Source organism: Lepidochelys olivacea (assembly GCF_965140295.1).
Source record: "Lepidochelys olivacea isolate rLepOli2 genome assembly, chromosome: 10".
In the NCBI taxonomy this organism is placed as follows: Eukaryota; Metazoa; Chordata; order Testudines; family Cheloniidae; genus Lepidochelys; species Lepidochelys olivacea.
Window position 1 is genome coordinate 77,388,905 of NC_140420.1, and position 17,787 is coordinate 77,406,691.

General features: G+C 39.4%; 1 protein-coding gene across 4 annotated transcripts in view; it reads left to right on the forward strand.

Annotated features, from left to right (window-relative positions):
• Window positions 1-17,787, forward strand: part of ASB7 (ankyrin repeat and SOCS box containing 7) — a 43,629-nt gene that overhangs the window by 3,229 nt on the left and 22,613 nt on the right. For 2 of the 4 annotated variants that reach the window (XM_084641349.1, XM_084641350.1), the window contains exons 3-4: window positions 7,813-7,916; window positions 11,801-12,061. In XM_084641349.1, the coding sequence (XP_084497475.1) occupies window positions 11,851-12,061 (211 nt within the window). In that variant the 5' untranslated portion in view covers window positions 7,813-7,916; window positions 11,801-11,850. Of the gene's footprint in view, window positions 1-7,812; window positions 7,917-11,800; window positions 12,062-13,793; window positions 13,850-17,787 lie in introns of those variants that run through there. The other 2 variants (XM_084641351.1, XM_084641352.1) reach the window with 2 other exon arrangements.

A 17,787-nucleotide genomic window follows, 5' to 3' on the forward strand; every position in this document is an offset into this window, starting at 1 on the left:
GCAATTGGAAGACATAAAGCTCCTTAGTGTATAGTTTTGTTAAATCTATTATTTTTTCTGCCAGAAATTCTGGTTAGATATTTATAAGTAACTTGACCATTTGCATTGTTTCTGATGATATTGAGTGTTTGAGCTTATATCTTATTTAACTGATTTTTGCAACTGTTTACAGTAAAATCTTCTTGCTTAGGAATCATTCTCTTTGTTGGTTGGCTAGTTGCACAGGGCAATAAGTGTACTTTACAAACAAATAATGCGATACCCTTGCCCCAAATTATTTATAAAATCTAAATAGATATTGCATGATGAGTGATGGTAGGATGGTAATAAGAAGTGAACAGAGTCGTGGGGAAATAGAGAGTATGAGCATTGCAGCAATAAGACTGAGATTGCTCCAGTCAGTAGTGCACGAGTCTTGAGAATTCAATGGTTTGTGTGCAAATACTGTTACTATGAGAATAAGGGGAAGTTTGATAGGCTGAGAGAATGGAAGTGATTGTGAGGAAGAAGTGTTTTTTGAAGGAAAGAGATAAAAGAAGAGAGGAGTGGCTCAGGTGTAGGGGTCTGCATGGAAAAAGGTATGAGCAGGAGAAAGATGTTATTGGCCCGTCTTCAAGCCTAGACCAGATTTATCTGAAAGTTGTAGATGATAGTTGGAAAGGATCTCCTAAGTACTCTGGAACCATGCCTTTCGTAGTGTGCTCCAGTTAATGGAGTTCCTGTTTATATTGCTTTTCATTGTCAATCTACATCTAAATATGTCCTCTCCTTATTCAAAACATTTTTACATTTCATTTACGTTAAGAGGAGCTGTGCATTGTGGGCTCAAGAGAAAAAGGAAACTGAATTGAATACATTTAAAATCATTGTTATAATCCAAGTTAACTGGTAACATACAATAGCGTAGCTTCTAGGTCTATCTATATTAGGAAAATGACCCACTGTTGACACTGGTTTTCTGAAGAATCCTCTTCAGATATCTTGAAAATGCAAGTTTTAGATGAGACTAAGCTTTTTCCACAGTTATAGAAAGTATCAGTATTACATTCTGCTAGAGTCTACTGTACTTTCTGGAATGTGTTGAAAAGGGTTTGACCCAGTTTTCACTAGCAGTCATATTTTTTCAGCACCAGTTTCAGAGGAGCTAGGCTGTACTTTTTGCTGATGATGTCGGTCAACAATTGATCACTTTCCTAATATAGATGGATTCTTAGTGCATATTATCTGTGGTCAAACATAATTGTTTATATATCAATGGCTAAACAAAAACTCCACAGCCATGCAAGTCAAATAAGATTTAGAAGATGATTTTCTAAAAGTACAATGAGGAAGTACTCTGTTACCTGTCGTTCATGGTTATGGCATGTGATCCAAATCGTACGCTTACTGCTAATCATACTGTGTTTGCTGCACATATTCAGTGTGCACCTATGAGCTTTTCTACATGAGGGAGTCTTGCACCAGTGTAATTTCACTGAAGTAGCTACACTGGTGCAAACCTCCAGCTTTGGTGCAAACCTGTGCTGTATTTTTTGTTCAGATCCTTAGTTCTTTGGGATTCATTCATAGGGTGAACAACAAGCATTGATTTTTTTGTTTGGGAGGCTCCTTTTTTAACATGAAATGCTAATTCAGCAAAGGTTGTGACGAGTACAGTTTTGTGAATGTGATCACCATCAATCAGGGAATTGGCTGACAATTGAAACTTCATTGGTGGTTGGGAACAAGTAATGAAGCAGGGTTAGAAACTGAAGGCCAAATCAGGATCTCTGTACTACAAGTACAGCTATTTCCTAGGTAGAAGGAAGACTGAACACACAGACTTACAGGATAAGTAGGGTTTTTTCTGGTTTTCTGGCTTTCTAGTTGTATAAAACTACCTTTTGTTTTCCTTATGGTGGACTCTTAGAAACCAGAACACTTGCTGACTGAGACGGTCTTCCATTGTTGAGCCCTTAGCATTAGCTTCCAGAATTGTACTACGAATGAAAAACTGTGGTGTTATCTGCCCAAGTGGTCAATTGTACTGTTTTCACTCAGGTTTTTAGGACATTCTGAAATGAGACTCTGAGCAAATATAAATCTTTAGTTGAGATCTTTGGAGGATGAAACAGGTTATACTACTTATTTTTATTCAGCATCAGCTGTGTTGTAAGTTTTCTAGGAATGATTGGATATTTCAGCCTGTATCAAAATATTCTTTCTCTACTTGTTGGTTTTCATTGAAATGTCACTATTCGGATATTTAAATGGTAGAAGTCACATGTTCACGTCAGTTCCATGGGAAATTACAAGCAGCTTTAATGTGATTATGATTTCTTGGAGGTAATTATGCCCATGCAAAACTTGTATACAAAGAATCTTCATTTTTGTATGTTAAAATTATGTACGTATCATGTCATGTAAATTTATATTTGCTCAGAATTGTGCTTGACTCGAGGCCAAATTTTCATGTCAATTATATCCTTGCTTCTCTCTCTCTCACTGACTCACTCACTCAAGTAAATAAGAATTGCACCACTGGACCTAAGAGGAGTGTATAGGACTTACACCGTCTGTCTAAGGATCTCAAAACACTGGGGAGACTGAGCCAGATTCACCTTACAGTCTGTCAGTTTAGACTCTTATGGAGATTCTGAAGGACGAGGTTGCAGCTGCACAAAACTGCTACAACCTTCCTTATACCAAGGGAGCCATAAGGGCCCAATGTGGCCCTGTCTGGGAAGGGTTTATGGCCTTGGATTCCTCTCGGGTGCTTCTAATAGTGGAACTCCAACAGCAGTTAAAGCTGCCCATTTCCTTGGCAGGAACCATGAGGTTGATTAGCAGCAGAAGCACTGCCTACCCTTGCTGTTCTCCAGCACAGGGGTCTTGAGTTACGCAGGGAGATGTAAGGATTATTTTATGGGCCAGATTTGAAAGAATTAGTAAATTACAACACTTCTGTGACATAGATAAACATATAGGTACTTACTTCACCCACCATTGAAATGCAGCCACCCGTGGAGTGTAACAACACAATAGCTGTTTAACAGTGCCTAGCAATGCCACACAGCAGCTTAAGATGGGAAGTGAAGAATATGCTGGCCAATTGAAATTTCTGGGGGAATTTAAATAAGCAGAAAGTAACTAGAGGAGTTGGAACTTCGCCGGAATGCTGGACTACAATGTCACTATTCTTATAGGAAGTGTTATGGGACGTTTAATGACCACTTGTGAGGACCTAGGTTTTTTTTTTTTTTTTTAATGTTAGGTTTGAAAGACAGTAGTGCAATGTCCCAATAGTATTTTGGAGGATTTTTTTCACTATTGATTCAGCGATTAAATACAGCTCCCAATGATTTATCAGTGCCACATCCTGAGGCAGTTAAATATTACTTGGTGGTCTCCCTTTCATGGACTTACCTTTCTAAGCCCTACCTAGCTTGAAGTCTGACTGGATCATAGTACAGCATGTCCATCATGAAGTACAGCAGGATAATAAAGGCTCTTAAAATGCTGCCATCTCATTTTTTATTTGATAATTGTGAAAATGGGATATGATAGGAATGGTATTGTAAGTGGTACAAGAACCCAAATGACAATGTGATAGATGCAGAAAGACGCAATTCCTGCCCTTAATAGACTGCAGCCTAGGAAAATGAGCAACAATTGAAGGGTGATGGAGGAGTGCAAAATATACTGTCAAGTATAGACATTTTTTATTGTAAATAAATTGCCATGTAAACTAGCCAATATTAGCTGGGTAACTTCTTGTAATGGGCAAGTGGGTTCTGAGGAGAGAACATTGTTCATGATTTTTCTTTAAATAATAGAGAATAAAGTGCTATTGGATATTTAACTTCAACAAGAGATAGACAGGACCTAGACTTAATCTTTCATGTGGACATAGCGATATCATGTATAACAGTATACTACTTGTGTTAGTATGGTATTAAAGTGCCAGCAATGAAATGATAAGCCACAGGCCTGCTGCAGAACCTTATGGCCTGGGGATGATTGCGACCTATTTTACCATCTGGATGCACAGGACACTTCAATAACTTTTGTTATCACATCTCATTTTCATGAACACTAACTTTCTGTAAGGGGAAAACCTAATAAGAGCTGTCAGAATTTTCCAAATAGTATTTGCATTTAGGTTCCTTCCTTATTTAATACATAATGTATTGATGTAGAAAATTCTCAAATTATAATTTCTGCAACAACATTAGAGCACTCATTGGTATCAAGACAAATTTGCCAGATTTTGGTTACCATTTCTATTTCTGATATCTAGTCTGGTGAAGTATTTTAACCAACCTTTGTAAATCCTTTTAATAGGTGAACTTAAGTTATTGCACTCAGTAAAATCACTCTTCATTAAGTTTGCAGATCTTACTTTTGCCAAATGCAGCTTATTTTCCTCTGGAAAAAAAGCTTGTATTTTTAGTGGAGAAAGCTGTTACCTTGCCTCTAGTTTGTGAAATCAGTGCAGTTCTAATTTATATCAGCTAATAGAAAATGTGTGGATTTTTAAAGTGAAAATCATGCAAAAACAAAAAGAGAACTAATGGCTGATCAGTGATGCACAAACAAGTTTAGAAATGTGATCGAATTAGGTCATTGCAGTGTGACTTTGAGCAGGTCTGTGATCATCTCTCTAGTTGTGTGATGCTTTTTATGCATTGAAAAGCAAAAATCTAGTGAATGATTCGGTTGTTGTGGGGGTTTTTTCCCCTCAGCTACTTTTAGAATGCAAAAATTTAATCTTAATGTAAGCTAAAATTGCACATCTCTCGTAACTATTTTGGTCCAGCTCAGTGGCACAATACAAGAAACAAGCCACGTTCTTTGTTTTATATGATCTACTACACAGTGGAACAATTGATGCTTTTAATATTTATTTGTATTACTGTAGTGCCTAAAAGCCCTAGTCATGTGTCAGGACCCCATTGTGCTAGGCTGTATACAATCACAACAAAAATATGTCCCTGACCTAAAGAGCCTCCAATCTAAGTATAAGACCAACAACAACGGGTGGATATAGACATGTGGGGAGCACAAGAAAACAAGGAGACCATATTGGTCAGCATGAAAGACAGTGATCTCAGCACACAGCAGCCTAGCCATTGGCAAGCCTTTTGTAGGCATCACGGACAAAGAGCAGTTCTGAATAAGGATAGCGTGTTCATTTTAGCATGTTCATGGGGAGCTTCTCCCAGGCATGAGGGACAGCATGGGAGAAAGCAAGAAGGAGCTTGTTTGGAAATGTAAAAAGTGGTTGATGGAGGTTGGCATCATGTGTCAGTCGGAAGGGGGGAGTCAACATCTTGATAATGAATGGGAAATGGTAGGTAGAGTGGGGATAGGCTATGAGTGGCCTTGAAAGTAAAGACAAGTAGCTTTATGTTTGATGGGACAGAGAAGGGGAAACCAGTGGAGGGATGCAAAGAGAGATTAGGAAAATGATCTTTCCAGCATTCTGAATGGATGAGAGCAGGACAAGGTTGCATTTGTCCAGGCTTGAGAGAAGTATGTCACAGTAATCGAGATGTAAGATGATGAGAGCCTGGACAAGGGTTTTAGCTGGGTGAATGGCTAGGAAAGGCCAAATCTTAGAGATGTCATGCAGAAGGAATCTGCAAGATTTAGACATAGCTTGGATGTGAGGACCTGGAGAGAGGCCAAAATTGAAAATGACTCCCAGGTTTCAGGCCTGAGTGATAGGCAGGATGTTGGTGTTGTCTGCAGTGACTGAGAAAGGGAGGTAATGGGGAAGACTTGGAGCAAAAAATTAAGAGCTCTATTTTAGTTATTTAGTTATTATTTAGTTTAGTGAGCTTCAGTTGACAGCTAGACATCGACAAGACGTGTCCGACAGACAGGCTGAGATTTTTGTTTGGACTGAAAGATAGGTTTGGAGTAGACAACTTGTGAGTTGTCTTAGTAGAGATGGTGGTTGAATTCACGTTTTTGGATGAGGTTAACCAGAGAGAAGGTGTAGATGGAGAAGAGAAGGGAACCAAGGAGCCCAGTGGGGCTGTCACAGAAATGGGGTATGAGGAGGATCCTTTGAAGGACATGCTGAAGGAGAGATTAGAAAGCTAAGAGGAGAACCAGGAGTTGGCAGAGTCATAGAAGCCAAGGAAGGATGAAATTTAAAGAAGAGGACCCATATCAATGGTATCAGAGGTGGCCGACTGGATCAAGAGGATCAGACTTTGGCTAGAGTCGTAGCAGTGGAGTGCAAGAGGCAGAAGTTGGATTGGAGAGAGTTGAGATGGAACTGGAGGAGAGGAACTCCAAACAATGATTTGTGGACAGAGTGTTCAATGAGCTTAGATAAAAGGGAGATGGGGCAGTAGTTGGAGAGGCAAGTGGGGTGAAGGGTGGTTTGTTTGTTTTTTTAGATGGGAAAAACTAAAGCCTGCTTGTATTGCGAAGGGAAAAAGCCAAAGAAGAATGAGTGATTAGAGAAGAGTAAGAGAGGGAATGTGTGTGGGCACAAGGGAGCTCAGGAGATGGGATCTGGTCACTGGAGCAAGTGGAGGAGTTAGAGGAAGTGAGCAGATGAGAAACTTCTGCATCTGTGACACAGAAAAAAGAGGAGAGAGTTGTAGGAGAAGGGAAGGCTGGATGAGCCGACAGGAAAAGTCACATATTTTGTCAACTTTCTCTTGGATGACAGGTTTCAGAGTAACAGCCATGTTAGTCTGTATTCGCAAAAAGAAAAGGAGTACTTGTGGCACCTTAGAGACTAACCAATTTATTTGAGCATGAGCTTTCGTGAGCTACAGCTCACTTCATCAGATGCATGATGAAGTGAGCTGTAGCTCACGAAAGCTCATGCTCAAATAAATTGGTTAGTCTCTAAGGTGCCACAAGTATTCCTTTTCTTTTCTCTTGGATGAAATTTTCAAGAGAGAAGTGGAGGCAGGAGAAGGGAAGGTTTTGAGTGAGGAAAAGGTGGCTGGTATTGTGGGCATGGGATTCACTGAGTTGGAGAAGTAGAATTGTTTAGCTAGGAAGATGGCAGAACTGAAAGAGAAGAAAATGAATTTGTAGTGGAATTTGTAGCCTTGTCACAGAATTTTCATCAGAGATGCTCCATAATAGGAGAGCAACAGAAGAGAAAGTGGATGGTGTGGATGAGCCAGAGCTGGGATTGGCATGGTGGTCCTTGAGATGGGAAAGAGAGACAAGAGAGTCAAGGATTGTGAATGAAATATGGAGAGAATTGACAACCATATCAATAGAAGAAAGAGGAGAGTGCTGAGAGAAGGTGAAATATCATCAATGCCTATGGACTGACAGTCTCAGAAGGCAGACTGATAGGGTATTGTGGGAGAAGGGAGGAGCTCAGCAGAGAGGGGGGAACTCAGCAGCAGAGAAGTCAGAGAGAGAGCAGTGCTTAATGACGTTTAAGTCAAGTGAATGGCCCTTTTAGTGAGGATTTCTTCTTCCCCGGTTGAATCCTCAGGAGAGAACTCACTTTGTTTTTCACTGTTCAGTTTACTGGGCGAAAGAGAGAAACGTCTACCTACACTCATACTTTTCCAAAAAAATTCTTTATTGTTTTCTTCCCCTCCCCCAGGACAAAAATATCCTGACTGATGGTGAATCAAAGTGAGCTCCAACCTGGGCAACCAACAGACTATCTGTCATAACAGATAGACATCTTATAAGAACTGACCTGACACTTGGTACCTCTTTTAGCATAACAGCATTATGATGATATGAGGTTACAAACCAGGTGCAATGTAAAAGCAGACAGACCCTTTCTGTTTAATCTATTTTTGTATCTAACAAGAATATATTATTCTTTTCAAGGGATAGCAGCTTGTTTGAAATGTTATATGGGCCCAAAAGATTATGTACAACGAGGAGCATGAAGAGTAGAACACACATGAAAAACAGCAACAGCTTCCTGTAAGGTAATATTTCAGGGATGGATTGAATTCATCCAAGCTGTACGTGCAAATCAAATAACTTGTTTTGCCATCTGTTTGCATGATGCTGTACAAATCATGGCAAGTGGGAATTTCCAGGTACATCTTATGTCTCTTTCTTGCCACTTTTATTTGCTTGAAGAAAGCCAGTTTGTGGTAATCCACCCACATACAATCTATTCTAAGGGAGATTAACTAGAGTTGCAAATATTAAATGCCAAATGGCTCAACACTTCCATTAACCCTCTCTCCCACTCCAAAGTTTGATACCCTAAACAAGGATTTTGAAAGAACTTTTGAAGTTAAAATGAAAGTAGTTTCCAAATTGGTGTGTGTTTACAGCTGTCCTGAAACCTCAAAATGTTTATTACCCTACCATGGCATAATCTGAGTTTCAGTACTGGTTGAGGGGGTGAAATGTAAATGTAAAGGCTCTACAAGTGGTAAAAGAAGCTGCCAATGATTTAATTTGTCTTTCTGCTCTGCATGTGTTTGGTCTAGCTAAACTGAATAATACCCGCTGGCTGCAAACAGCAAGTAGGGGCAGTGCCAGCTTTTTATAACACTGCATTGCAACTCTTCCCACCAGCTGAGACTCCAGCAGCATGATAAGGATCTCTACTTCTTATCCAGCTGCCTTAAAAGATATTTGGAAACTTAGTCCTGATGCCTTAAAGAGAGGTTCCCATTTCTTTCCTCCCCTTCTTTCCCAAAGTACCTGTCTTTGTAGCGTTTGGGTGACTAGCATGGTACTCATCTACCTTGGAATAATGTGACCTAAACGTGCTGTTCCTCTGCAAAGAGATACTGTAGAAATGGTGATGTGTGGTGCCATTTTGGAGATTTCCATAACACATACATCCTCATTTTGAGTAACAAGTTTTAATAACTTCCAGTTTTGCAAATTCAAACTCGGATCAGAGTGCCAAGCTGCATATATTCCCCCCCACCCCCCACTCCCCCCGGCTCATAGATATCACCACTCAGGGTTTTTCTAGTCAGTTTCTACCCTCAGTTATGCTAGTGACCCCCAGTGCCTTTAGTAGACTTTAATGAAGGGAGAATTTGGCCTTGCAGTTCAATCTTCATTAACAGTACTGTTGATATGTGATCCAGGGCAGAATCCAACTCTCTCTCTGGGAGATGAGTTGGCTCTGAAGTGCTAAGTGGAGTTTAAAAAAATAAAAGGAAAAAAATGGTTTGGAACCTGATCAAAAGCCCAATGAAAAAGCTTCCATTGACTTCAGTGGACTTTGGATAAGGCCCTTTGTCACCAGATTAAGCAAATTTGATTCTGAATACGTGCCAGGAGAAGAGTAAGCAGGTGGTGTTTTTTCATAACCACTCTTCTTACTATAAGCACAGACAATATAGTACATACTACTAAACAGCTGCTTTTTTAAAGTGGGGGAGTTAAGACAGAAAAAAGGAAAAACTGGAAGAAGGAAATAAAGTAATAATGGTAGAACAGAGGATGGGACACATGGCAGAGACATTACAGGGAGGTGAGGGGAAAGACTGTCAAACCTAATAGTCCCAAATCCCAGCATTCTTTGATTGATCCAAAACCTTCTTTCATGTGCTCTTGCCCCACTTCCCAACTATATACTCATCCTGCTCCTTCTCCAGAAAAAGCTTTAAAAAATTCTTAACTGCATTCTACTCCTGTTCCATCACTTACCCTGATAATTTATTCCATGGGTCAGTTACTTTATGCTTGAAATCCTACTGTTTTAAGACATTGAGTAAAATAGGGAATTAATTTGTAGCTTTTAACTCTTCACCATAGTGAGCTTATGTTATTAACACCTTTAATTGAAAACATCTTGTACACCATGCTCAGCACATTAAAGGAAACGAATATAAGCAGTACTTAAATACTTGAGCTCTGGTATCCTCTTTAGTGACCAGTATTATCCCAAAGGAACATTTTCAAATGGGAGGGAAATATCCAATATGTTCCCTCTTTACAAACACTTGAAAATTCTTATATATTCTTAAATAATGCCACAGTAGAAGAAATCATAAGCAAACTCAGAAACTAGCTTCTCTCAGACAGCTTTTGTGTGAACTTTTTAGTTAATCATATGCCTATCAAAATGGGAACATACCTGTTGTTTCTAAATCCAGTCTGTATCTAGGTGGCTACCTGTAACTTCTGAGTACATCTCATATACTCTTTCTTTCCACATTCTTTGCCACAAATGGTTCCACAGGCAACACGCACATTAACAATAACTTCTTGTAACAGACACAACCTTACTGAGAAAAGACTAGATATCAAGGCCCTTATACAGAAAGCGTTACCATGTTTGACATTCTCACTTTTCTCTCAACTGTCTGCATATCTGGAATAGTAGAAAATGGATGGCCCATGAGAGTATCGGAAACTCATTGAGAGAATTATCTCTTGAATGACCTATAAGCAGCTTTAAGCCCTTTATTTAACATACATAATTTGGCCTATATAAACTGTAAGGTGGTATGATGTAGTCTGGCAACGTGGTTTTAAAGGGACACTGTAAAGTTGTTTTTTTTAAAGAACTAATTTTAAAAAAACCTCTCTTTTGTGTGAGAGCTTTAGCCTTTAACCTTATTGAAGTCTCTTTCTGAAAAGAGCTCTCCCCTAGCTGTCTTACCATATCTGAACATCTTCTGAGTTATCTCTTGTTGCTCAGCACTTCCCTTTCTGATGCTGCTGCTTATTTGCTTTCTTCTCTTGACCCTTCCATAATAGGACTGCCTCTCTATGGGATATGATATGCAGTCTATGTAAAAACAGAAACGCCTTATCGACTGTATCTGCTGTGAAAAGCTTTGTAAATATCTGAATGGTTGTTTTGTCGTGTCCCTAGCTATTAGCAAGTAGGTCTAAGGATGCCTCTACCTTTCATATAGAAATGTGGAATGTAATATTTAAGTATCTTTCACAGTTCATGTTCTAATGAGTATTACAGGCAGTATGGTTTTGGTCCCACTCTCTTCCTATGCTACAGTGTGATAACCCCAAAATTAATCATGGAAGTATATGTGTTCATTGGAGTTTTAATAATTTATTTCAACGGGTATACCAACAGTAGTTCTGTGTTCAAGATCTTTCATAATCTTATCTTCATATTGAACCCTCACAATAGGAAGGTTTTTTACAGATTTTAGTTAATAATAAGGATTTCACAATTTAGAATCATAACAGATTCCTGGCCCTACTCGGGAATTAATGTAATGCTTACATATACTGTTTTTAAGCACTGCACAGTCATCTGAACATTCCTGTTAGGTAGGTCACATGAGAAGATAAAAATAAATTAAATGATGTGTTCATTTATGTAAACTTGTAGATCTTGTAGGTAACACACATCTCTAGGAGAGAAAAAGGCAAAAACACCTAGTAGATTATCTTGTCTGTTTCTCTGCCAGTGCCATAAAGTACTTAATGCGTTCTACTACTTTAGGTACAGTTGGCATGATATCTCCAGAACTGCAGGCATTGACCATCATGTTAAGTTTAGTCATTAAGAGAGTTTTTTTTTTTTTAAACCTCACTTATTATTGATTATTCACTATTATACACTGTCATTGCAGTAAAAAGAACTTTGTACACTGTTAAAGGCATCCCAAAATGTGTAAGTTTCCCTTTCTGTTGGGATGAAAAAATTAGAAACCCTACAGCTATCTCTCTTCCCTAGTCTTTGTGTCTGACTGACTGTCTTTGATCCTGTGATTATAATGGTCTTAGTTTGAGTGTGTACTGTAAGAATTGTTGCATGGTGTCATTTTTAACAAGTGTTCTTGACTTTTTTTTTTTTTTAAAGGCATCTTCTCTTTTTCAATCCCTGTTCTAATTTATGTATCCTCTGTGTTGATTAAAGGTGAATAGTGTGACTGCATGACACTTTTGTAAGAAGCAGACTCAGCTAGGATGTTACACCATCACTGTCGGAGGAACCCTGAACTGCAGGAAGAGTTGCAGATTCAGGCTGCAGTAGCTGCTGGGGATGTTCACACTGTGCGCAAGATGTTGGAACAGGGCTATTCTCCAAATGGTCGAGATGCCAATGGCTGGACCTTGCTTCATTTCTCTGCAGCAAGAGGGAAAGAGAGATGTGTTCGTGTATTTCTTGAACACGGAGGTGAGTTGCACAGAGATGAAAAGGTCTTGGGTTCCATTCAAAAGTCTTCCATTTCCAGATTGGTATCAGATTATTTCTGAAGTAACTTTCTCGTTTTACCTCATTTGTTTCTTGGGAGTGGTGCTTTTGTTTCTGTCTCCACTCCTCCACACTACTTGTTTTGGAAGTTGGCTCCATGAATGAGCTGGCAAACTGTCTAGCCTTTTATCTCCGTTCTTTAGTTCTCAAAATTGCCAGGGAGAAATTATCAAAATGAATAAGCAATTATAAAAGTAAGAGAATTTACGGCACCTTTTTTAAGCCTTGTCTGCACTACAAGGGAGATGTGGTCTTAATTTGAGTTTGCAAACTGTAGATAAAATCCTAGTAAGTGCCTAACACAAGGCAGTTTGTAGTTCTAACCTGAGCCAGTTGGTCATGTTAAACACTAGGCTTCCCCCATAGACTTTTCATATGAGTTATTAGATCAAGTCAAATTATAAACTGCCTTGTCTTCACTAGGATTTTACCTCATGTTAGCTAATTTGAGTTACGCATGCTGCTTTTTTCAGAGTGAAGACAAGACCAGGTTTGTAACGATCAATTTGAAGGGTATAAACATCAAAGACAAGTAATTGGTTAGCACAGTATAAGAGGGAATCAATAGAAGTAAAGTTTTAACGTAAATATCACTCCTAATGACTTCTGTCAAAACATGGAAGTCTTTTAAGGAAGCACTTTTTCTTGAGTCACTTAAAGGTAATTGAGGCAAAGCACATCACTAATAATAGAGAGTACAGCAAATGTACATAGTACTTAGTACAGAAAGCACTCCTTACTTTTAGTCTTTTACCAAAACTCCTAGACTTTAGAGGTCAGTGGAATGAACTTGTCCTTGCACTGAACAATGTACAGAGTGGCAGAGATGGGTGTGCCACATCCCCAGTCAGAGCGCTGCCTCATTAAACTTTTTCTCTGCCAGAGAAGGGCTAGATGGAACTCCTGAACTCCCTAACACTGTTCATAAATCAGACAGATAGTTTGCTAAATTTTTACTATCTTCCCATCCCATAGAAACTCACATGAACCATCTGATTGATTAATAAAAACTACTCACATGAGTAACAGTGGATGGGATCAGGCCCCTAGTTTGTGTTGCATTATTTGACACATACATATATATTACATTACATTTAGGTTGCAAAGTCAAGCGATTTAAAATTAGAAAATGCCAAATTAAAAGTCAGAATTTAAGTTTCACGGGCAACCCTAAATCTGGCATTTCCCAGTTTTCAAGTACTTGATTTGAGATATATAAAAATCTTCTCAATCTTATAAATTTGACTTTCTTTCCAGATTTACAAGCTCTGTAAACTTGTCTTTTCATTTTCGGTACATCCTCTTATAACCATTTTCCTATAAATGCTACTGACTGGCTGCTATTTTTCCTTTTTTAGTTATTGCTTTTAATAAATCTATGCCAGGTGAGAATTATCTGTAATGAAATAGCCTAGTGCTGGCAGCAGTGTAGAATGCAGTTGGAGGAATTGGAAAGTTGAGTAACTAGGCACCTGAAGAGGAAGAGACTAACAGTGTGGGAGTTGGTCATCTGGAAGTAGACTGACCATTGTATCAGCTATAAATCATCCAGCTCATCAGTGTGTTAGTTGTACATAGAGTTTATGGAGTGAATTCTATGTTAGTGTTTTCCTTTATTCATGCCAGTCCTATGGCCCAGACACAAGGATGAAACCAGCAGAAGGAGCAACCAAATGCAAAGAGAATATACCAGCTCAGCAGAGTTACAAGGTATTTCTTAGCAATTTGATGGCATGATAGAGATCGGGACAGAGCAGTGGAGAGACTTAGCCTGCAAGGAGAATGGAGAAAGCAGCTCTTTTTCAGTATAATGGAAGCATGATGACAAATGGAATCTGCAGGAGCAATCCAAGCAGCAAGGAGCAGTGCTCCCATTGGAGCAGCACAGGAAAAAGAGAGGGGCAGAGTGGTTCACAGAATCGTAGAAAATTAGAGAAGCCGTTTGATCCATTCTCTTAGCCAGTGAAAACTTTTTCCCTCTGGTATATTTGTGCTTTCCAAATTTCATGCTAAGCCATCATGAGTGTGAAGCAAATTAGGGGAAGAATTATGCTGTGCTAATGCAGAGCCCTCTGAATCATGGCCAGCTAGGATCTTTAGGGTGCAGAGCAGTTAACTTTTTTATGTGTTTTATATTCCAGTAATACACTAGGCGAGTAAGACCATTGTTTGGCTGTGTGTATCAAAGTAATGGTGATAAGACTCGTTGAAACCAAAAGGAATTTAAGAAACTGCTGACAATTCAGAGTAGCGAGTGACCTGAAGGAGTTTCTGTTCTATGAACATTTGACTACACAATATCTAAATCTAGTAAGACCTTACAGAATCTAGGAGAAACTAGAAGGTGTGAAATATTGTTCACCTAGACTAATTGTATCTTTGTGGATGAAGATTAGTGCATTTCTTGAAGCTTCCTCGTGCCAGTATTGGCTTAGGAAATCCCATGCGGGCAGCACTGTGATGAGTCTTTCTGAATCTTGTGGTTAGGGGTAAGTCTCTGGAAGGAAGCAAGCCTGGAATAACGGGAGTACAAACAGCCACCCGTCGATGTGGCTACCATCTCTTGTGCAGGTGGATTGGCTCTGCCAACCGGAGAAGCTCTCCTGTCGGCATAGCAGCATTTTCCCTGAAGCGCGACAGCGATGCAGCACCACTGCAGCATTTTAAGTGTAGACTTGCTCTTCATAACAGTCCTGTGACGTTTTGGTGGGGGAACGGAGGGGAAAGAGGAAACCCATCACAAGGAGTCTCCAAACAGATTCTTTTCAGATTTATGACCAGTGGCCTTACAACAAAGCTCACTCTCCAGAATTGGACAGTTACTTAAGAGAACAGTGCAAACAGAGAAACCTAGAATGAGCAGGGTTATACATTTGACTTCAGTACCACAATGTTAATTTTATTGTGGGATGGTAGGAATGGAAAAAACCTTAGTAAGTGCTTTTGATCCTCCCGATGTGCCCCGCATAATAGTTTGTCCACAAGATGGCAGCAAAGCACTTTCTTAACAATAATGCGCAGTCTTTTCGGTTTGTTTTTTTAAATGATCTGACTGCTTAATTGAGTAGAAAATTGGTAGCAGTGGTCCAGTAAAAACCCATAATCTTAACGGGAATTAAAATATCATTACCATATGGTGCTGTCCATCATATTGGCTTTCATAAAGCTTAACTGTCATGTGGCTTGTTTGCACAATTGATTGGATTCCTTTACTTTTTCCAGTGATATCTCTTACATAGTTTGCTACTTCTTGCTTGGCCTTTATATAATTAGGAATAATTGAATTGGATTGGAGGTAGAGGGGGAAGAAACACTTACAAAAGAGTGGTCTTGTTTGAGAGCCAATGGTGTTAATTCAAATACGCTGCTAGTGCTAATCTAGGTGAGTCTAGAAACAGAGATCTCATAGACTTATATACAAAAAGAAAAGGAGTACTAGTGACACCTTCGAGACTAACCAATTTATTTGAGCATAAGCTTTCGTTTTCCACTGCATGCATCCGATGAAGTGAGCTGTAGCTCACGAAAGCTTATGCTCAAATAAATTGGTGAGTCTCTAAGGTGCCACTAGTACTCCTTTTGCGAATATAGACTAACACGGCTGCTACTCTGAAACCTGTCACAGACTATTTACATCACTGTAATAGGTACGCCGCAACCTGTTAGGTTTTTAAGCAGGTGGCTTGATGGATAGAATGGATCAAACAGATGGAGTGGGAGTGATTTGAGAGAGGATCTAGAATGTTGGCTGAGCAGTCTGGAGCTAGGAAGTCTTAGAGTAGCTGACCCAGGGAAGAATATTTTTTCAGCTGATCATTGATATTTTTAATATCTTTGTGTTTTTTTTTTTTTACTCTACAATGGTATGGGCTCTATTTTGGAGCAGGTTGGGAAAGATACCAGTTGCTTCCTTCCAAAACAGGACTGCTCCCTGCAGTTATCTTTGTCCGGTTTCATTTTTAAACTTCTCAAGTGCTAAGGCTTCTGCTGCTTCTGTTGAGAGACTATTCCACTGTCTAATGCAGCTCTCTGTAAGGAATTTTGTCCTGATACTTAATCTAAACTTGTCCTTAATTTCATCTCATTATGTCAAGCTACCCCCTTTACTTACCTCAGGTGGCAACGCTTCCTGTTCCTCAATACCCTTTGTGGATTGTTCCCTCCACTGCTCTGTTTTTAATTGCTGAGCCATGCTATGCTTATTTGGCTCTCTTAATCTTTCCTGTTTTTATATTTTAAAAAAAACCAAAAACCTTTCAAGCTCCCTCATCGCTTTTGTTGCTCTCCTCTGAATTCTGTCTGTCTTGTCAATATTTCTGGTGAGGTGATGCCCATAACTGATTCCAGGTGTGGGCACTTGAGACCCATATAAAGCAGAACTTTTTCGTCTCCATTCTGTAACTGGATTCCTCTGTATATTTAACTCAGCGTTACATTGACCTAACTTGCTGCCAGATCATATTGCAAACTCCACTTGTACCTTCACAGTAGGTTAGAATTTGAGATTGGGCTTGGGGGGCAGAGAAGAGGGTAGGGGATGAGGGAACCAGTATGTTTATCCCAAGCAACACATACAACACCCAACACTGGAAGAGGTGTTGGCAGCCTCCAGAGGGAGCTATGTTCTGTCCTTTGACCTTCTGGAAGAAGGGTCACTCCATCATACCCCTTTCTGCACCCCTTCCTCCCCTTGCCCTTCAAACACTGGATTTATGGATGGGGAAAAATGCGATGAGTGAAGTGTCAGAATGCAGCAATGTGGCTGTCAGGGTTTTGCACAGCTGAAATACATAATGTGATATGTCAAATTAAGGCTGGTCTTCCATGTGGACAGCATTTCTCTTTACAAACCAGGAGACTTGGGTTAGGAAATGGACTCTGGTTTCCAAGCTGTAGACTGGTAGAAGTTGAGCACATTACGAAGTGATGCACATAGGTGAAGGCGGCGGGAGATGACTCTTTGACTGCCTTGCCAGCTGGGTAAGAATGGTAGTGGGACAGGCTCCATAGTCCAGTTAGGTGGCTAAAAGTAAGATGTTAAGTGCATGTGAGTAAAAACTTGTGAAAAATAATTTAGGGTGCAAGGGGTGTGTCTCTGTGTCTTGGAGTGAGGAGTGGAATTAGTTAACTTGGTCTGGTTGATTTATATTTATTTTTGTATCTATATGTAATAAATAAGAGAGCACACGCACGCTATCTGAATTTCTGTGCGTTTAGGGGAGGGATTGGGGGAGACTGTCCAATCACTTGTGAATTTAGCACTGCCATATCTCCTGATTATTTTTTTTTCTCTCATAAGGGGATGCTTACATTCTTGTAAAATCTTAAATTTTTGTAAAACTATAAATTCAGAACAGACTTTTCATCTTATAAAAACAGACTTTTATCAAGATGATCTGAAATAGCATATATCTTACATGCTTTGGAAATCCTACAGACCACAGAGAAACTTTTTACTTAATACAGTATTACACCCTAAAAACAACACCATCTTGCCAGACCACAAAACATCTGTAATTTAGGACAGCAGATGTTGCTACACATGCTTCTTTTTAAGACCAAGAAGTAGCACAAGGGAAAATAAAAGAGAGAGAAAGAAGCACGACATTACAGAGCTGGAAAGGAACTGGGTGGACAAAGAAGTTTGA